Source organism: Leptopilina boulardi, unplaced genomic scaffold (genome assembly GCF_019393585.1).
Source record: "Leptopilina boulardi isolate dan_hultmark-lab unplaced genomic scaffold, ZJU_Lbou_2.1 LbouV2_384, whole genome shotgun sequence".
In the NCBI taxonomy this organism is placed as follows: domain Eukaryota; kingdom Metazoa; phylum Arthropoda; class Insecta; order Hymenoptera; family Figitidae; genus Leptopilina; species Leptopilina boulardi.
Window position 1 is genome coordinate 237,104 of NW_026137956.1, and position 23,047 is coordinate 260,150.

Here is a 23,047-nt window from a genome sequence, read left to right on the forward strand (position 1 = left end):
ATAGAAGTTTAAGCTGTGTCAGAAAAATAAAACTTATCTGTTTTTATTTGAGTTTTTCATATACTATTGATACAAGTGGCTAAAATTGTAACATAATATAACGCGTGCACACGTGCATGAACTCTACTTATAAATTCTATTAGAAATTAAGAACTTTGTTAAATAAGTTAAAAAAATTTTTTATCAATTTTAATAATTACAAAAATTTACAACAATGAATAAAATACAATTTTTCGGCAAATTTAAAAACTTTTGAAAATTATGAAGAATACAAAGTAACACATTTTGCACACAATGCTCAAGGAATTTTCTTGTTACGCTCTTTTCATAAAATTACTAGAGACGAATAGAATAGATAATCTTATTGTTAATACAGAACCAATAAATTAATTTTTGTTGTTAGTTGTTACATAAATGTGTTTTTATAATTTAAAAAAAATTTGTTTGGAGAATAAAAAATGTATTGAAAACAAAACTAGTTTTTAATAATATTTAAACAAAAAAATTTATTTTCAAAGATAAAAATTTACAAATTAATTTTTGATATTTCTCGCATCACATCTTTATACCAATCATACTTTTTATTACTTTTAGGATTAAAATATAACACTACTTTCATAACATTACCGATTCCTCCCATTACTATTGTTCCATTCTGCACAATTTCAAATTCACAACCAGGTAAAAGGATTATATTTTTTTCAATTACAGGTTCAAACCGATCGACTTTTGTTTCAATAGTTGCTCTAATGTAAGGCTCATCAAATTTCATTTCATATAAAATATTTCTAAATCCGTTTGGTGCATATGCAACAAATCTCGTAGCAGCTGTTTCAGTTGTTGATGTCATTGAAAATTTTTGGAATACAACTTTCTTTCCCACATATAATTGATAATTAATAGTGTCTAATGGTACTGATTCGACAAAAAATAATGTCCCCTCAAATTCATGCCTTAAATCATCAGATTGTCTTATAGCTAATCTATATAAAGCAAGTTTCATTCGTTTCGCTTCTGGTGTATCTCCAATTATTCTTGTATAGCCTGATGTGACAAAATTTTGTATAGCATAGTAATCTTCAAATGTTACCGAAAAACCTGCTTTCTTATTATTAAAATCTCTAATCATATTCTCTATTGATGCTCCATTTTCAATCTTACGTCTCTCTCTGTACGTATAAATGGAATTGATTCTCTTGTTCCCCTCAGGGATTGTTAAATTTTTCGTTTCTAAAACTAAATCGTACCGCAATTCATCTAAAATTTCTACATTTTCTATTATGCAGCTGCTGCTCCAATCAGATTCTTCAAATTTCTTATTCTCTATCCACTTTGTGACAAAATAAAGTAAAAATATATTGTCATCTGGAAATGTATATTTTTTTAATTGATTACGTATTTCTTGCTCAGATGCAATATGTTCTCCATCGATAATGACTTTATTTTTTAATAATTCTACTGCTCCTTCTTTTTGATTAAGTTGTTTAACAAAACGCCAATGTCTTAAGCATTTATCAGAATGTTTCGTTTGCTCTAAATATATATCATCAAGACATTTTTCATCATCATGATAACTCTTTATTCCATTAAAACGAAGTCTTGTTGTCTTTCTACGAAGTTGATTATTTATTTCATATATAAAATAATTAGGTTCGTATTCAAATGTCATATTATTTAATTTAATATACTTTTTCCTACTTTCGGGAAAATCTAGAACAAGTGTAACAAACATTTTCTCTTTTAATTCATAATCAGTTCTTAATAATGCAATTGCTCTGTTATAATTTTTTATAAATTTGTAGCCAAAACCATTATGAGGATAAAGAGAGTTTACAAACAATTTTCTACTTTTCTTAATACCAACGGCACCAATTTCTCTCATAAAGCTGTATTTTAAAACTTCCATTTTATTTAGAGTATAATTGACGGATGTAAAATTAAAATTAATCTTCTCTGTTAAATTAGAGAGAATTTTTGATACTAATTTAATACCATCTTTAGTTATAGAAATTGTCTCAAATTTAGGCTCTTCTATGTGAAGAGAAACTTGTTTATAAAATGACTGAATATCTAAATTTAATTGAGTCAAAATTTCCGATGAATTATATAACGCTGAAATTGAATTTATCGTTTCAATAAGAAATACTGTTTTGATAGTTGTACCAAAAGAAGAAAGAAGTGATTGTGTATTTAGATCTGTTATATATAATAATATATCTTCAGTAAAATTATTTAAAAATTTTAAATTCTCTTTTTCACACAAAGTTTCTTTGTTAGTATCATAGCTGATAATTTTTGTTAAACAAGGATAAGATGGCACTAAAGACAATCCAAATTCCTTCCACCATTTACCATTTTTTAAATTATAGTTTGAAAAACTAAAGAAAGAATTAAATCGTTCTTTCTTGTAATGTATTAAATTTTCAAAAAGTTTATTTTCTTCGTCATCATTTAATTTTAAAATAATTCGCTGTCCAAATCTTATTAAATCATTGAGAAATGGTTCACATTGTATTTGAAAAAGTACTGGATCATCAGTCTCTTTGATAAGTGTAACAGTGTAACTTTTTCGTACTAATGCATAATAATCAATAGTTTTGTTATTAGAGTAATAAAATTCAAGCAAATCGTACGACAAATACAGGAAATTATTAAAATCGTTATTTACTAATTCATTATTATTAACTACTAAATTTATTGTAACACCATGAAGATCACGAATTAAAGATTTCTTAAAACATTGCTTTATAATTTCTAAATCATAATTACCGTACATATCAGCTAGAGTATTAATTTGATTTTTATACAAAATATTTAAATTGGGTAAAACAACTTCATGACTACATTCAAAATATTCCGCAAAACGAATATAAGTAATAAATTCTTTCTCCCTTTGTTCTTTACTCAGAAAATTGCATTGTGAATCAATCAACGATTTTGCAATTACAGCGCGATTTTGAAAACTTAAAAATCGTAAGTGCATTTGATATTTATAATCATTCTTCAATTGATTTTCTATTTGAGTGTAAGCATTGTCCATATATTCGAGAAATTTATGATAAGCTGCCTCCCAATGATGATAATTGAAAATTACATTTGTTATGATTTCATTTTTCACTTTAATTTCAGTAGTTACATAATATAAAAGAGCTGGTAGAGCGAAAACTCTTAAAGTTAGAACATCTATTTTTTTTAAATTAATTAAGTTCCTTACTATGTGTCCAACTATTAAGTATTCATCAAAAAAAATTTCATGAGAGTATTTAAAATTATTATTTTGAAAATCAGAATAATAGGTATTTTTTATTCTTCCAAGTCGAAGATACGTTGAACCAGCTTGTGCAAAAATATAATCAAGAGACAATATACTGAGATTAGTCTTTGGTTTAGGAAAGATTGGCAAAATTATATCTTTATATATTCTATTAACGGCTAATTTAGTTAGAATCGAGTTAGATCCATATTCATTGTCGAATGTTGCATTTTTCAGTGTTTCTTTAATTACGTTTAAAAAATTATCGAATTGTAAATTTTCTACTTTGCGAATTGTATCAGCCAAAAATCCATAAATATTTCCATATTTGTCAAATACAAGAGAACTAATGATATATTCAAACATGGTATTAACGAAAATTTCATCTACATTCTCATTATCTTCTTCTCCGTATAAATCACTGCCTTGTAATAAATATCTAATTAATTTCAATTGCATAGTTAAATTATTTTGATTCTCTTCGAAATAGTCGTAAAGTGCATTAACAATTGGTATTTGTTTCTTTCGATTAACTTCTGCCAAATAGTTTTCGGTGAATAAATAATCACTAAGTAGGTTCAAATAATTAATGACAGGTATAAGCTGTACTGTTGCTAGTGGACTTACGGATATTAATGAATCCATTTTTTTTATTTTTCATCTACTCTTATAATTTATATTGAAAATAGTTAAAATGCATTAGTTATTCAATTTTCTTTTTGAGTTTGACTAATCTGTGAACAATGAAATTAATTATAATATAATTGATTATAAATTACAATTATAAATATAATGGCTAAATAAGATTTTCATACCTAATGTTGTAAATCACCGTAAGTGACAAAAATAAAATTCTTATACTCTGCATACGTATTCTTGCATAATTATGTTTCCAAAACTAAATTTCAAGTATGATATTTAATTAGTTACACTTGTGTTATTATAGTTTCATTTTTCTGTATTTATAAAAGTCACTCTTATCAATATCATTAATATTATCAATATTCGTACTAATATTGACTGATTTTTTTACAGTTGTATCAACAAGTTTAAGAAGTTATAACACTACAATATTATTATAAATGTTAAAAACTTCGAAAAATTGTCTAAATTGTATTAGAAATTTTTTTTTAGAAAAAACATGAGGGCGCATGACTATCTTATAAAATCATTAAAAATGCTTTTCATTTTTATGAATTTTTTAGGTACTGAATACTATTTTTCTTTATATACGGTCGAAAGTACGCACAATAATTCACTAATTATGAATATTTTAATTGCGTATTCCGTTTGACAGCCGGCCATCTTTTACTTTTGCTCCTCGCTTCAACGCCTCTAACGGACACTCTGGAAGCTCTGACTTTTTCTCTGACTCTCTCTTATTTAGTTGAGTCTCTTTTTTCGATGCCTGCCCCGATATTTGCTGCACGAGCGAACCGAGTGCTGCTGGTCGGGGTCATGCATCGAAAAACGCAAAGAAAATACAAATGTAACTACAATTTTTACATCTAAATGTATATTCAATTCCATATTCAAATTTTCCAGGATATTTTATTTACTTTTATAACATGCACTGACACATACAAACGACTGTAAGAGAGAGAGAGAGAGAGAGAGAGAGAGAGAGAGAGAGAGAGAGAGAGAGAGAGAGAGAGAGAGAGAGAGAGAGAGAGAGAGAGAGAGAGAGAGAGAGAGAGAGAGAGAGAGAGAGAGAGAGAGAGAGAGAGAGAGAGAGAGAGAGAGAGAGAGAGAGAGAGAGAGAGATCAGCTGACAGCCGTTGAACTCAGTTCTGTTGGGTTAAAATCGCGATGAGTTACCGACCGAGCCATTTACAAAAGTAGTTTTGCTTCCGATGTAATAGATGGCGCCCGTGTGCATCAAGAACATTTGTGCATTGCTATAGCAATGCAAAAATGTTTGACTTTCTGCTGGGAAGTCGATGCGGGAGATACATGCTTTCGACCGAGGTATGAAGAAAAAATTTTCTCTTTGTACACCTTATTTAAAAAAAAGTATTCTCATTTAACAGAATTTTGATTTAACATACACTGGAACCTCCAACCATTGCATCTTTGACCATTGCAGTTGTTTACAAAAACTTGGTGGGCAGCGGCAAGAAGAGTTAGAGAGGAAAAAATGTCGTCAGTCAAGAAAAAGCAGTAACGTCACAGTTACGTGTTCTTTTAGACCCAGTTTCTTTTTCTTTTTTTCTATTTTAAACAATCGATCGGAGTTATCGATATTATAAACTGCATTATTATAATTTAAATGTACGTAATTATATTTATATTTTTCTACTTTATGAAGAATTAAATTAATCTCAATTTTTATTCGCACATATATCCCATACATAAGTATATAATATGTACGGCCCTGAGTGTTTCCACTTTTTGACATAACCTTGACGTCAAGGGTAACCTCCATCCGTTGCACATAAGACTTGCGCGTTACAATGGTTGGAGGTTCCAGTGTAATTCTCATTCAACAGAATTTTAAATAATTTGAATTTTTAAATATCAGAATTTTCAATTCACCAAATCTTAATTTGTCCAAATTAAATTAAATTGCAAATGAACAATTAACAGAAAGATTTTCGCGCGATTGTTAAAATTTACGAATCATAATTTTCTTGATAATTTCTTATTGGTAAAGTGTAAAAAAACAAGAATTAAGTAAATTATATGTTTACAAGCTGTGCAACATAACTAACAATTTTAAATTTCTGTAACTTTGGTAAAAAAATTTTTTTTGTCCCGCAAATAATATGAACTCTTCAAAGCAGCCGTGCCCAACATGACGTAATTTTTTTTTACAATTATGAATTTTAATGACGTGTTAAATAAAAGAAAGAATTCTTGTAGGTATAATTACCCCAATACATGGTATCCTGGTGTTTTTATTTATTTGTATAAATTTTAATATGTTTAAGATTTTATTATAACATTAATAAAAATCTATCTTATAAAAATATATTTATGCATGTAAATAACAAAAAACTAATTTCATATAACAATTATTATTCACAAATTTATTTTTGCTATTTCTCTCATGATATGTTTATAACGTTCATGCTTTCCAATATTATCATGTTTAAAATTAAGCAATACTTTTAATACAGGACCAATTTCTTCCATTCTCTGTATTGTTATTTTCTTAATGACAAATTCACTACCAGGTAAAAGAATTACTTTTTTTTTCATTATCAAACGTAAACTGATCGACTTTTGTTTCAATTATTGCTCTAAAGTAAGGATCAGTAAATTTTATTTCATACAAAATATTTCTGAATCCGTTTGCTGCAAATCTCGTTACAGATGCTTTACTTGTTGATGTTAATGTAAATTTTTGAAAAATAACACAATTTCCCACAAAAATTTCTTTATTAACAATATCAATGGGTTTTGATTCCACTCGGAATAAAGTCCATTGAAATTCCTCTCTTAAATCATCAGATTGTCTTATAGCTAATCTATATAAAGCAAGTTTCATTCGTTTTGCTTCTGGTGTATCTCCAGTTATTCTTCTATAGCCTGATGTGACAAAATTTCGTAAAGCATAATAATCTTCAAATGTAACCGAAAAACCTGCTCTCTGATTATTGAAATCTTTAATTATATTCTCAATCGATACACCTTCTTCAATCTTACGTCTCTCTCTGTACGTATAAATGGAATTGATTCTACTTTCACCATCTAGAAGTGTTACATTATTATTTTCTAAAAGTAAATTGTACTTCAATTTATTCAAAATATCAGGATTGTCAATTATACAGCTTTTACTCCAGTCAGATTCTTCAAATTTTTTGTTATGTAACCACTTTACGACAAAGTAATATAAAAATATACCATTATCTGGAAATATATACTGCTTTAATTTATTACGTATTTCTTGCTCCGATGCAATATGTTCACCATCAATAATTACTTTATTTTTTAGTAATTTTATTGCCCTTTCTTTTTGAGCAAGTTGTTTAACATAACGCCAATGTCTTAAGCATTCATTAGAATGTTTCGTTTGCTCTAAATATTTCTCATTTGCACAGTTTTCATTATCATAACTACATAATCCAAAGAATGAAATATTTGTATCCTTTCTTGTAAGTTGATTATTAATTTCATATAAAAAATAATTTGGTTCTACTTCAAAACTCACGTTATTTAATTTGATATATGTTTTTCTATTTACTGGAAAATCAACAACAAGTGTAACAAATATTTTTTCTTTGAAATCAAAATCAGTTCTCAATGATGTAGACACTGAGTCAAAGATATTTATAAATTTGTATCCAAATCCAGTATTACGATTCAGAGCGTTTACAAATAAATTTCGACTTCTATTTTCACCAACGCGACCAATGTCATTGACAATGCTGCATTTCAATAATACTATATGAGAAATCATATAATTGACAGACATAAAATTGTAATTAATTTTTTTTCGCAAATTATGAACAATTATTGTTAATAAATCAATCCCTTCTTGATTTATGGAAATTGTCTCAAATTTAGGCTCTTCTAAGTGTAAAGAAACTTGTTTAGAAAATTCTATAATATCTATTTCATGCTGTGTTGAAAATTCAGATTCTAATAATCCATTTATACTTTCTAAAATCACATCCTTTATAAATATTGTTTTAATAGTTGTACCGAAGAAAGAAAGAAGAGACTGAGTATTAAAATCTATTAGATGTGAAGATATGTCATCGTAAAAATTATTTAAAAATTTTATATTCTCTTTTTCACACAAGTTTTTCTCGTCATTATGATAGGTGGCAATTTTTGATAAACAAGGATAAAATGGCACCAAAGACAATCCAAATTCCTTCCACCATTTATTATTTTTTAAACTGTAGTTAAAAAGAGTCAAATATGTCTTGAATCGTTCTTTCTTGTATTTCATTAATTCTTCATAAAATTCATTTGTTCCTTCATCAGCAAACTTTATAATAATTCTCTTTCCAGATCGTATTATATCCTCTAAAGATGGTCCAATTAGTTGCTGAAATATTTTTGGATCATCTGCCTCTTTAATAAGCGTAACAGTATAGTCCTTTCGAATTAAAGCATAGTATTCTGAAGTTTTATTGTTAGTGTAGTAAAATTGAAGCAAGTCATAGGATAAATATTGCAAATTATTAAAATCATTATTTACCAGTTTAGTATCGGTAACTACCAATTTTATTGTTACATTATGAAGATTATCTATTAATGATGATCTATTGAAACATTGCTTTGTTATTTCTAAATCATAATTCCCATAAATTTCGCCTAAAGTATGAACTTGATCACTATACGAATCATTTATATTGGGTAAAACAATTCCAGGATGACATTTAAAATTTTCAACAAAATGGACGTACGAAATAAATTCTATTTCTCTTTGTTTCTCACTCAAAAAAGTGCATTTTAAGTCAATAAAAAATTTTGCAATTGCAGCTCGATTTTGAAAATTTGAAAATCGTATGTGCATTTGATATTTATAGTCTTTCTCTAATTGAATTTCTATTTTATTGTAAACATTGTCTAAATATTGGAAAAATTTATAATAAGCCGTCTCCCAGTGATAAGGATTGAAAATTACATTTGTTATGATTTTATTTTTTACTTTATCTTCAGTAGTGCTATAATATAAAAGAGCTGGTAGAGCAAAAACTCTTAAAACTAAAATATCTATTTTCTTATAGTGAAGTAAGTTCCTTATTATGTGTCCCGTTATTAAATATTCGTCAAATAAGTTTTCATTAAAGTATTTAATATTATTATTGTTCTCGAAATCAGAATAATAGGTATCGTTTATACTTCCAAGACGAAGATAAGTTGAACCAGCTTGTGCAAAAATATAATCAAGAGACAATATACTAAGATTAGTCTTTGGTTTAGGAAAGATTGGTAAAATTATATCTGTATATATTCTATTCACTGCTAATTCAGTTAGAACCGAATTAGGTCCATATTCATTGTCGAATGTCGCTTTTTTAAGTGTTTCTTTAATCACCTTTAAAACATAATCTAATTGTAAATTTTCTACCTTACGAACGGTATCAGCCAAAAATCCATGAATATTTCCATATTTGTCAAATACAAGAGAACTAATGATGTAATCAAACATTGTATTAACGAAAATTTTATCAAAATTTTCATTATCTTCTTCTCCGTATAAATCGCTGCCTTGTAATAAATATCGAATTAATTTCAGTTGCATAGTTTTATTATTGTGATTTTCTTCGAAATAGTCGTAAAGTGCATTAATAATTGGTATTTGTTTATTTTGATTATGTGATTCCAATTTTTGTTCAATGAATAAAAAATCACTAAGTAGGTTCATATAATTGATGACTGGTATAAGTGGTACTGTTGCTAATGGATTTTTCAAAATAAATGAATCCATTTTTAAGTATATACTTTTAATAATTTTAAAATTGAAATATTTTTAAATGGTTATTCAATTTTTATTTTAATTGTCACCAATCTGTGGATGTAAATATAAATTTTGGTTAATTAAAAGATTTTAATAATTATAAACACTGATCATTATTGTAAATACGAGAGGCATAAATGAGCTCTAAAATTAATTTGTTAGAATTTTCATTCGACATACTATTATTACTTTGAATTAATTTTTAGTCGAATTTTTATTTCCTTTAATAATATAATATTACAGAATTTGTCAATTTTTATTTTACAAACTTTTTATTTTATCGACTTTGAATTTGGTACAATTATTATTTACTTGATATATTTCATTGGACAAAATAGTCATTTAGAAGAATGTTTATTATACAGAACTTTCATTTGTACGAATAAATATCTGACAGAAATGTTTTTGCGCTAATTTTAAAATTAATAAATTAGAATCTGTTAACAATATTATGATTAGTTAATTTTAAAACTAGCGCCCTATTTTTTTGCCAGATATTTATTCGAATAAATGAAAGTTGTGTAAAATAAAAATTTAACGTTTTAAGAATTCTGTGAAATGAAAATTCGCTTAATTAACAAATTTAAATAAATAAGTTTTTTTATACCTGATATTCAGAATAAAACACAATAAGTGCGTCTAGTGAGTCAAGTGTAGTAGTTAAATATTGAACTTGTTCCATAGACAAAATGTCAGGTACGGTATTTAATATAATTTATTGCTGTATTATAAAAGTGTCCTTGTGCGGTATTAACAGAATTTATGGAAATTTTTCTTATCAATATTATTATAAGATAAATATTGATATAAGTGAAAGAAAACTAACATAACTATTAAGAAATATTAATATACGCGTGTAAGAACTGGCGTGTTATATTGTATCAGAAATTTAGAACTGATAAATAATTTATATTTTGTACATTTAAATTTAATATTGAAATACAAGTCGAATTCTCTTTTTCTAAAACAACAACTGTGTTTTTTTTTATAAAATGGTATAAAAATAGTATATTTCGTAACAAGTGTGAATATTTGCAGATTTTTGAAAAAGTGTTTTTTTTAGCACCGCGTTATGAAAAATATTTGATTAACTTTTTATTTATATTACCTATATAACTAAAAGATAGTCGAATAATTTTTAGCAGCTTATTTTTTTTTTAATTTACAAAATTTAAAAATTATAATCAATTAGGTTTTAAACCTAAAATAATGTATTCATAAAGGGAATATGAACATGAATATAAATTGTGAGGTATTATTGGTAGAAATCATTCAAAAAAATGTTTAGAAATAAATTAAAGGCTTTAAAAAGTTTTTTAAATAAATGTAGCAATATAGTTAAAAAAACAAAATAAATTTGAAGTTCTGAAGTGAAATTAGATCGTTGATTAATGCATGAAAAGGAGCTTATTAAACTCTTGGATAAACGTCTTTGACTAATTACTGATTCTTAGCTCTCAAAAGAGATGGTTGCAAATTGAGATCTAGAATATCGTATACAGCTATTTGAAAACTTCTATCTTGCTATATAATATGCACTATCCTGTTTCTGAGTGCTCTTTAAAGTTTAAATAAATTATACAAGTAAAATTATTGTGGAAAATATACTTTTTATATGTCGTACACTCAAGAAAATCCAGTCATTGTGGCTGTAAAATATTTCAATTTGTTTAATTTTTTTCTCATTTCATATTTTTTAAATAATAAAATATAAAATAACGAATACAACTTGCCAAAGTCGTTAGAATCAATAGACAATTTTATATAAAATAAATATCGGTCCTGATTAGTCCTTTTGGTTTGTTATGAAAAATTCTTGCGAGGCATTAAGAATTCGTATAGACGGAACGACGTTCAGGATATCACAATGAATCTTGAAAGTTGGCTTTGATCGTCAATTAATGCAACGTCAGATAGTTCCGGAATCTACGTTACCAACGATTGCGTATCGTTATCGATCGCAGATGTATTAAATTGAATTTTAATTATAAATTATAAATTCCAAAAATTTAATAAAATGTGAATCTTGTATTTTTTCATTCAACTTCCTTTTAATCAGTTGGTAATGTAGATTTCTATGTTGGTAATTTTTTATATCGTCATTTTCATGTTTTACCAGCAGTCGGTAATGTAGATTTCTATGTAGGTAATTTTTTTATATCATCATTTTCTTGTTTTACCATCAGTCGGTAATGTAGATTTCTATGTCGATCAGAGAGAATTAACAATATATTAAAAGTATTTGGTGAGACAGGTTGGTGACCATTTAAATTTAAAATATTTTTATTATCATTTGTAATCAGAGAAAAATTAAAAATTTCATAAATTATAATATTCATGAGACGTACCACAGATATTCGTGTACATACTAAGGATATTTTAGAGTTAATCTGATTTTCAAAAGTGAATCAAAAACATATGTGGTCCCCCATGTTTAATATTATTTTGGGCAGAGGGGATGTCTTTTTGAAAAAAAAATATATATATATATATATGAAATGTTCAATAAATGGAAACGATAAAAAATGAGCCATTTTCATGAGATGAAATTCTCGTTAACTTTTTGTGTGTGTGCCTTGAACAATCAACGTTTCGAGAATCTTGAGAATTCTGAAGACGTTGACGGATCTTTCGGATGTCTTGAAGGACTTCGCTAATTGCAGAAAGTATAGCAAAAGGGGGATGCTGAATGTCAGAGGGGATGAGGTCCAGAACCGCTTTAATCTCAGCAACGAGTTTAACGATGGCTGGCCGGGTTGTCCGCCGTATTTCATGAAATGATATTTTCAAATTTAAAGCGTTGCCAAGTATGGCGAGAAGGTAGATGAACTTTCCTTAATAAGTCTGAGGCGTCGCTTCTCTCTCTCTCTCTCTCTCTCTCTCTGTCCATGTACATTGATCGCTTACTACAGAGACACGTTAATAGAATATTTTAATGACTAAGTAAACCTTTAATTAGTACTTTGTTGTTTAAACGATTCTATCTGAAATTTACTCAATCAGTCGTCTTCAATTTTACTTAATTTCATCTTTTCTAATTTAATCTTACAGTAGTGTTAATTTATAATATATATTCGATATTATAAGTACATTTACAAATAAATACATAATTAATAAAAAAAAAAATTATGACGATTTTTTAAGTTAATGAATCTTTTTTTATTTAATTATACTTTTTTTATTTTAACTTTACTCCTTAGTTCAAAAAGGGGTCATTTTAATCCTTAGTGTTGGAAATGATCATTTTATTCTGTAGGATTGAAGAACACTATACTTCCTAGTTCAGAAAAGGGTCATTTTAATCCCAAGAATTGAAAATGAGAATTTTATTCTGTAGGCTCAAAAAAGGACATTTTACTCCCCAGTTCAAAAAAGAGACTTATTTTACGTGACAATGTTTATTTTTTTTTTGAGAATTCTATTATAATTTTTTCAAAATAAATATTGCAAGTTATGACAACACGCGTAACAAACAAAAAAATACTGACTGAAATTACAAATCAATTGCATATTTTATAATTTTAATACTGTATGCATATTTTGGTAACTTTGCGATTTACGTATATGAATTCTCAATGTACTTTATGAATATTTAAATATTTTACACACGTTATTAATTTACTTTGAAAGGTCATTGCTACATACGTAAAAAAAAATTAAACTTGATAAAATACTGAAGACAATAATTTTTGTGTTCAGTGGGTTAATTTTTAAAATTTTTTATTTTTGTTTTCTTACTATAGTGGAACTATTTTTTCAATGACAATAGGGATTATTTTTGCGTAAACGTTAATGCGAATATCCCCACTTGGAAAGATTCCCCGGAAAAGTGCCCCCTGGAGGTTCTATCAGAATTCCGCCGGAACTTCCAACGTAATTCCGTCGGAATTCCATCGGAGTTCCAAAGAATTTCCGATGGGATTCCGACGGAATTAGGACTGTAAAAATTTTGAAAAAAATTAATTAGAATTCCGTCGGAATCCCATTGGAAATTCTTTAGAACTCCGATGGAATTCCGACGGAAGTAAGTTGGAAGTTCCGGCGGAATTCTGATAGAACCTCCAGGGGGCACTTTTCCGTGGAATCTTTCCAAGTGGATCGTTCGGATGAGAAAAAAACAAACTAAAATTGTCCCTCTTTATGCAAACGGATTAAAAATAGAACAAAATTTTATTTCTTTTAAAGTTGTAGAGAAATTCAATTTTTCTTCGAAAAACTCTTTGTTTTGAAAAACAAATTTCATTTAGAATAAAACAAATTTGAAATATATTCAGCTTATTAGACTATAGAGCAATTCCACGTGAATTGATGAAAAAACATAAAAGTCTATAAATGAATAAAAAGTGAAAAAGATAAAAGAAAAATTAATATAAAAGTGTACAATAAAAGCCAACAAACCGTTTTTTATTTTATTTTTTTAAATTTTCTCCAATTTAATATTTGGGTCATTTAAAAAAAATGGATGGAACGTTTTCTCTTGTTCAATATTGAGATAAATTTTTTTATTTAATTACTTTAAATTACTTGAAAAAAAATTACTTGTTCTTCAAAAATAATACAATTAATTTTGATGTAGATATTGGTTCGATGCTCGGAACGTTAACTCCCAATATTGAACCAAGCTCGGCACGAGTAAAATTTCTCACTGGGATATTTTTAAAAAATTTTAAATTATTTCTTATTTTAAGAATATTTTACATTTTTACCTAAGAATAACGTGCAGGGAAAATGTTTCTTATAAATTGGCGCTAAGAAAATATTCTTAAATTTAGAATTACACACGAAAAAAAATATTTATTTGGAACAACGATATGTTTCTCTAGAATAGCTAAAACTTTCGTTGCTTTAGTGAAATATATCTCTGTTCCAGTGAAATTTATCGCTGTTTCCGGTGAAGATTTTTTTCCGTGTATTTTTTTCGTGTGGATACTAATTTTTTTTCGAGTCCTACCAGTTTGATTGAAATTTCATTTAAAAGTACTGCAACGAAACTTTTCTATTCTTGCACTGAAAAAAATGTTTAGGTCAGAGGAACCAAAATTTGATTGGGCCAACAAAAAATTTTTGTTGACACTTAAGCAACCAAACTATTATTGTTTGAATCACCAAAAAAATTTGTTACGTCAACAAAAATGTTGGGGAGCTCTGACCACTGGACTACCCATCTTTGTGAGAGATTTAAACTAATTGTTTTCTTAAGGTACGAGCTGAAAGTGAATTAAATTATTTGGTTGTCGTAACCAAATTTTGGTTAGGACAACAAAACAATCATTTGGTTCTTAGACCAAACTATTTTGTTTTGTTAACCAAATTATTTTGTTGTGGTAACCAAATTTTGGTTGGAATTTAAAAGTGTTCAACCAAATAATTTTGTTGGCCTATCTAAATGTTTGGTTGAGATAACTCTACGACTTTGTTGCAACACAAAATCTTTTTTTCAGTGTGATATGAAGTAATAAACAATATAATTAACGACAATGCTACATATATATATATATATATATATATAATTTCCAATAAAATTGAGTTTTTGTATATAAAATGTATGTGAGCAATATAGATTTTACGATACAATGTTTGTTTTTACGATGATGAGTAAATATACTGCGATGTAACACAAAAGATACATAAATGCAATTGAAATGAGCTTCTTTGGTATTTACCATTAAATATAACATATAACTGGGTGACGTTAATTCAAGTGGTACTTTTGTGTAACAATATAAATTTTGAGTGAAAGAGAGAGAGAGAGAGAGAGAGAGAGAGAGAGAGAGAGAGAGAGAGAGAGAGAGAGAGAGAAATATAAGAAACTTTTTCAAATATAACCATCATGACAATTCTCGTCGTATATGAGCACGTTGAATATGACCCCGAGTTTATTACCGTTTCGCAACGAATTTTAGACAGTCAGCCTTATCTCATTTCCGATGCAGAAGTAGAGACGCTTTTAGTGGCTACATAACGTTTTACATTTACAATTGTTTCAACGAAAATAACCAACTCTGCTCACTGCAATATAATACAAATGAAACAAAGTCTCACAACCATCGAAACTATTGCCTTTTTTTTTTTTTTTTTGTTTAAATATTTTTATTCAATTGTATTGTAAAAATGAATGTTCCTGATGCCTCAAAAGAATTCGCTTGTTTACAAAGGACAAAAAATTTCTAAACTCTTAGGCTTTGGTTTATGAAAATTATTTGTTCTTTGCTAAAATATCACTCATTACTGCAAAACCTCGTGCTAAATGTATTTTTATTTTTACTTTATGGATGAAATTTGATTATTTTTCGAATATTCAAATAAAAGGTGATTCAAAACAGAAGCTAGATTTTAAATAAAACTACATATCAAGTAATATTTTGTTTCTCTAGGGATAAATATGGTTACTTAATTCCCTGGTGAAGAAAAAAATCACTTTACCCACTAGTTCAGAAAAGGGTAATTTTAATCCCAAATGTTGAAAATGAAAATTTAATTCGCTGAGGTCGAGAAAGGACAATTTACTCTTTAGTTCAGAAAAGGATAATTTTAATCTCAAATGTTGGAAATGAAAATTTCATTCATTAGAATGAGGTCATTTTAATCTCTAGTGTTGAAAGTGAAAATTTTTATTCTGTAGAGTCAAAAAAGGACACTTTACTCCCTAGTGATGAAAAACGCTACTTTACTCCTTAGTTCCGGAAAAGGTCGTTCTAATCCCGAGTGTTGGAAATGAGTATTTTATTCTCTAGGATCCAAAAACATCACATTACTCACTAGTTCAGGAATGAATTGAAACGAAAAAGACGACTTTACTCCCTAGAGTTGAAAAAGACTTTTTACTTGTTAGAGCAAAAAAAAAATCACATTTTTTGGAATGTGCTTGCTTGGAACAAATTTCGATTGATGTTTCAATTTTTCACTCCTATTATAATTTGCAAATAAAATTGTTTGTCAAATATCAACGTAATATTTCATTCAATGTTTATAAAATTAAATATATAGACTATACTTGACTCTAAAGTAGTTATAATGATTCAATGTGAGCAGTCGATCAAACACAAATCACAATTATTTGCACGGCTCACTATTGATTTAATATTTTGCTAAAACTGATAACGGATTTTCAAATATTGACGGACACTATATTGAGCACATATATTAGCGGTAATAACACTTGGAATATTGTCATTAATTTGATTCAATAAATTATAATTGTCTTAACAAAAATTCAAATCGAGTAGTACCGCCTCTAAAACCCCAACGAATTTTAAATCTTCATTATAGATTTTAATGGGGAAAATTATTATATTTAAAAAAAATTATAAAGTGTAGATAATTTTTTTTTCATTTTCAATTATAATAATAATAAATATGGGTGTCCCAACATGAAACAAATTGTAACAGCTGATTTTTTTTCGCAAAAAAGTAACAATCCCCAGCTTTTCTATATATTATAAAAATTATTTTAAATTTTACTTTTATATTTAATTTATGCGTTACTAAAATAATGAAATAAAATTTTAATATTCTGTATAAATATTTTCCTTTAAAATAAATAATACTCGTGTGTATTTTTACTTTTTAAATATGTGAGCTTTTGACTTATTTATATCACTTTCGAGAAATGTCCACGCAAGAATGTTCCCATGTGACTAAAAGACGAACACAGCTTTTTTACCTCAATGTAAACAATTTTAATCACCAGAGAGCATTTCACCTTTTTCATTCCATATATATATATATATATATATATATATATAAATTTTTCATTTTCTAAATTTTTGATATAAAATATCAAAACAAAAAAGAAAACCGTGAAAAAACGAAATTCACACTCAAAAAAAATTGTCATTGATAAAAACAACTACACTTGTATAATTAAAAGTACTGTATTTAAAATGACGCTACTTATTTTGAGACCAGGTTTTTTATTGTGTTCAGATGAATTTTCATTTGTTCGAATTATTATTTGATAAAATTTCCATATAACCGAATTTTTATACTTAAAGGAATGTATCCATGAGTGGACCACGTTTTTATTTACTCAAATAATTTTTTTCAGTGAAGAAAATTTAAAAACTATAATACACCATTGGATAGGTATTGTTCTCAGCTATAAGTTATATATATATATATATATATTGAGATTTTTTTCCAGCTTCAAGGAAAAATTTTTAGATGAATTTTCTGAATTGATGTTTTTTTGACAAAAAAAAAAAAATTTGTATCCTTGAGTGGACCATCTGCTGAAATTGCTTAAAAATGATTAAAAATCAAATAAACATTGAAGGATTTCAATGCTTGTTGAATATTTATTTATTATAAACACTTGGAACATTCAAACAAACAAAAATATTAGTGCATTTCAATTAATTTTAGTGTTACAAATGTTGCAAATGAAATACCTTTTTTTCTATTTAATTTACTGGGCGTTGTAACCAACGAATCAAAATCAATTTCAATTGCCTTTTTTTTCTTCAACAGATTTATTTTTTAACGCTTTTAATGACATTTTAAAAATTTGTAAACGCCAAATGTCAAATTTACCACAGTGATGTGAATTTAGTATCACTTTTGGATACAAAACAATCGACGATTTAATATACGGTCCGCACTCATGGATACAAAAGAGGTGGTCTACTCATGAAAATGTAAGCTATTTTAAATATCATATTAAAATTTTTTCTAATATTTGAATAATTAAAAATTCTTCTTGTATGATAAAAATAAATATATAAATAACAAAACAAAAAAAAAAATTAAACTGACTTTGAAAAAGTAAAAATTAAATATTTTTTTTTAGTCTCGGAAAAGATGGTCACAAAACTTTCACGACATTTTTTAATACCATTTTTTTCTTGCGACTATATAAATGCTTCGATTTACTTGGGTATCACACTAAAAATGTTTTTACGGAATAATTTTTAATTGTTTGGATTTTAAAATTCGCGCCGAAATCTTTCTATTGTTTCTTCGGACAAATGAAAATTCTATCAAATAGAAATTCTGTTAAATGTTTTTTTAGTAGTTTTAGTATAGAAATTCTGTAGTATGAAAATTCAAACAAATAAAATTCTGTAATGCGAATTTTCGGTTATATAAAAATTCTGTAATATAGAAAATCGGTTAAATGAAACTTATATATGCAAAATATAATAATTCGAAGAAATAAAAATTCGGCTTAGTGCTGAGTTACTGAGTGTAATATATAAATAAACGTTCTCTGTATAAAATTATTGAATTTTTGCGTTTTATTGTATAAAAATGCATATTCAATATTTTACATATATATATATATATATATATATACGGGTGATTCCACGTCAGATTTTAGTTCAAATTTTAAATTCGTCCAAAACTATTTTTATTCATTCTTCATAGTAAAAAAACGTATACGTATTTTTTTTTTTTTTTTTGGTGCCCAAATTTTTGAGTTATGAATTTTCAAAATTTTTGTTTTTGAAAAGTAGACCTATTTTCAACGACCTACAACTTGAAAACTATTGAATTTAGAAAAATTTTATTAAGAGAAAAAAGTTTCGATTTTTTGTCGACTTTTTAATAATGTCAAAAAAAAAATTATTTCTGAATTTTTATTAAAAAAATAATAATTTTTTATAAACAAATTCATTTTTTTTCAATTTGGACATTTTTTTAAAAAATTTTTTTTTTTATTAGATACCTGAAAATAATAAAAAACGTTTGCACAAAGTTTTGGAATGGGCCTGATGAGTTTAATAGGTGAAAATGAATTTTTAAACTCTGCGTGCAAGTTGAGCGCGCGACGTTCCGTGCTAAATCTCAACGAAAAACATAAACTGAATATATATAAGAAAATAATAATTATATTATCAGTATTATTATTTTAAAGTATTAATTGTAATAGATATGTTATAAAATAAAAAAAAAACAAATTAAAAACTAACTTTAAAAAAACACTCCTACTTAAACTAGCAAAATTCGGATTGTACGTCGCGCGCCCACTCCAAAACTTTGTGCAAACGTTTTTTATTATTTTCAGGTATCTAATAAAAAAAATTTTAAAAAAAATGTCCAAATTGAAAAAAAATGAATTTGTTTATAAAAAATTATTATTTTTTTAATAAAAATTCAAAAATAATTTTTTTTTTGACATTATTAAAAAGTCGACAAAAAATCGAAACTTTTTTCTCTTAATGAAATTTTTCTAAATTCAATAATTTTCAAGTTGTAGGTCTAGGAAAATAGGTCTACTTTTCAAAAACCAAAATTTTGAAAATTCATAACTCAAAAATTTGGGCACCAAAAAAAAAAAAAAAATACGTATACGTTTTTTTACTATGAAGAATGAAAAAAAAATAGTTTTGGACGAATTTAAAATTTGAACTAAAATCTGACGTGGAATCACCCATATATATATATATATATATATATATATATATATATATATATATATATATATATATAAGGTTCTAAAAGTGTTTCTCTATGGCAATTGGGTACGAAGAAACGTGTGAATCAAGGTTGTGTGTTGGCAGGATCATGTCGTAAAATAAATATACACTAGAGCTCGCGAGAACAGTCGAACTAGATTTATCGAGCTTAAAAGTGACTTGTTCTTCAACGTTTGCATACTTAAAGCAAATATCGATTTCCAATATTGCCGACTAGCCCGCTTTTTCAAATATCAACGGGTTTTTGTCCATGGAAAAAAGTAAACTCATACATATACATCGAAATAAAAATGAGTGAACTCCTTTGACCTTACTAAATATAGTCCATAAATTTCAATAGACTACAATATATATATATATATATATATATATATATATATATATATATATATATATATATTATATTAAATTATATAATATTATAATTAAAATTCCTATTTAATTTATTTTTCATCCTATTGTAATTTCGACCACTCCCTATAGGGGGGTCGGGGGGGGGGGGGGGGGGGGTCGGAGACACTTTTACCTACAGAACTGAAATTTGGTACAAATCTGTATATATTATAACTAAAATTGCTATTAAATTTATTTTTTATTGCTTTCTTAATTTCGCCCACTCTCCATAGAGGTCGAAGACATTTTTACCTAGAGAACTAAAATTTGGCATAAAAGTGTAATTTCACGGTTATATCAGATGAAAATCGATTGAATTAAGGTTACTTGAAAAAAGATTCAAAATTCCAAAAAAAATTTGAAAGTCAATAAACTAGTGTCAAAAATTTAAGATTTTCTAAAAAGAAAATACTAGATGAGACAGGGTACGGTTGTAACAATTTTTTCGTTTTTTGATATATTATTAATATTATATTATTATTATATTATAATAATATATTATAATATTACTATTGAGACTAAATTGTCAAAAAATAATATTAGACTTATTAGTAAATAATAATAATGATAATAATATAAATTATTAATAATTGTTTTCTATTAACAAATAATTTTATACTTTTGATCATTTTTTCTAAACTGAAATATGTTAAAAAAATTTTTATCAAAAAACGTGGAAATAATTAATTGACTTAGGGGTTAATAATTTTTTTTTTTTTTTTGATGACCCTGACCCGAACCTACGACAAATTTTATTTCAAATCTAGATTTACCTTGTGGAATATTGAGATACGAGGTCAACGAACTCGTCGATATAACTCCAAAGACGAGATTTTAATTTTCTAATAAAAAATATATATTCAACTTAATTTTAAAAACATTGTTAATTAACATAATTACAAAACAAACAAAAAAAACTAGTTTACAAAAAAAAGTTTTTTTCTCATTTAACAAAAATCGTTGGTAATCGTAAGTTTATTTTTTCAATAATAACCAAAAAAAAAAACCTTTTTGCTAATGGATAAAATTTTACAAATTAGGATTTGTTTTGTTTTATTATTTTTCTATATCAATTTAGAATTATGACGTTACAGTCAACAACTTTCATGATCAACAAATTATTTTTAAAAACGGAAAATTAAAAAGATTTTTTTTTTTTACTAAAAAGATGTTTTTTTTATAATTTTTTAATAAATACAAAAAATTTTATTTTATTCAAATAATGGGCTCTTTAACTATCATCAAATAAATATTTATTTGTATCAAATGATTTTCATTTAGAAATAAAATTTTTATTGACTAAAATAAAAATTATTTGATTCAAGAAAATTTATTTATTTAAACAATAGTCACCTAACATTGTATAAAATAAATTTTTTGCAAACAAATACATTTTTTGTAAACATTGCAAAAAATATCTTCCTGTGACAAAAAATTCATAGAATTTTTCATTTCCAAAAAAAAGAAATATATTAAAAAAAAAAAAAAAAACGTTGACTATAAACGTTGTTAACTTCAGTTTCATTTAAGAGCAAGTTAGCAAATTTTTATCAATTACCAATTAACGATTACACGAAAATTTCGCGTGCTATAATCGCAACTAATAATAATAACAATTTCCCATTCTCGTTTTATCGTCAAATTAGCGCACAAAACCGGAACTAGCGTGCACACGAAACACGTTTTCCCATGTTTTCAGCCGGCAAATTTTCATTATAACTCACACAGTAGAATAGGCCAAAGTAGAACTTACCGGCTATGATCAAACAGCAGACGAGCATTATCACAGGCGATCCTTGTTTTTTTTTGGCTTGCTAAATAGTCTTTTTTTTCCTATACAATGAGGCCCACCTTCCTCCTCCTCCTCCTCTTCTTTTTTTTTCACTTTTCCCCTCTTTTAGAATACTTTGAAAAAACAATATTTCAAAAATCCCCCAAAAAAAATTGTTTTCCCCTTTTTTTTCAATCACAATATTAGGTCATATATACTTCATACCGAATAGATGAAGTTAAAAACGGCACCACTAAAAAGTGATTTGGATTGGAAAAAAAAAATGAATGAATTAACAAATTTTGAGAAAATAAATAATGAGAAGATTAATAATATTATAATAATAATAATAATTGTGAGAGATCGCGAATAAAGACCGGGGCAAATTGGCGGTCATACGTGATGCCCCCCGTGAGTTAGAAATCGCGCGAAACATTCACTCTATATGAGCAAAGGAGTCTTTGCCCCCCGGCACCACCGGCTACGACTGTTCCGTGTTCACTATTCCCTTGGACTCGCGCAAGCGCTCAACTTGCAAGTCATTCCTCTCGCTACACAATTTACCCTCTCTCACTATATTTGTCTCTCTCTCTCTCTCTCCTCTCATTGCCTCTCTTTCTGTTTTATCATTGCAGCATCCCTTTGTCTCATTTTCCACCCTCATTGGGTGTCTGCTCTGGGGGTTTTTTTTTACCCCTCTCTCTCTCTCTCCTCCCAACATTCGCGGGGAAAGGGGTAACTCTGCGTATCTGGTAGGTAGGCAGGTGCTACAAAGAGTGAAAGACAGGGAAGAA

The 23,047-nt window shown here is 26.9% G+C and overlaps 3 protein-coding genes across 3 annotated transcripts in view; all 3 read right to left on the bottom strand.

Annotated features, from left to right (window-relative positions):
* The window catches only part of LOC127288394 (cell adhesion molecule Dscam2-like), a 238,209-nt gene extending 215,484 nt beyond the window's left edge, over window positions 1-22,725 (bottom strand). The window contains exon 1 of the mRNA XM_051315808.1: window positions 22,236-22,725. Within this exon, the coding sequence (XP_051171765.1) occupies window positions 22,236-22,263 (28 nt within the window). The 5' untranslated portion in view covers window positions 22,264-22,725. The remainder of the gene's footprint in view (window positions 1-22,235) is intronic.
* On the bottom strand, window positions 385-4,176 carry LOC127288359 (uncharacterized). Its single transcript, XM_051315763.1, has 2 exons — window positions 4,069-4,176; window positions 385-3,987 (listed from the first exon to the last, which is right to left on the bottom strand). Exon 2 carries the CDS (start codon window positions 3,896-3,898, stop codon window positions 527-529), a length of 3,372 nt encoding a protein of 1,123 aa, XP_051171720.1. The 5' UTR covers window positions 3,899-3,987; window positions 4,069-4,176; the 3' UTR covers window positions 385-526.
* Window positions 6,232-10,410, bottom strand: LOC127288361 (uncharacterized). Its single transcript, XM_051315765.1, has 2 exons — window positions 10,279-10,410; window positions 6,232-9,722 (listed from the first exon to the last, which is right to left on the bottom strand). The coding sequence occupies exon 2, from the start codon at window positions 9,639-9,641 to the stop codon at window positions 6,423-6,425; it is 3,219 nt and encodes a 1,072-aa protein (XP_051171722.1). The 5' UTR covers window positions 9,642-9,722; window positions 10,279-10,410; the 3' UTR covers window positions 6,232-6,422.
* Window positions 22,726-23,047: the final 322 nt, after the last annotated feature.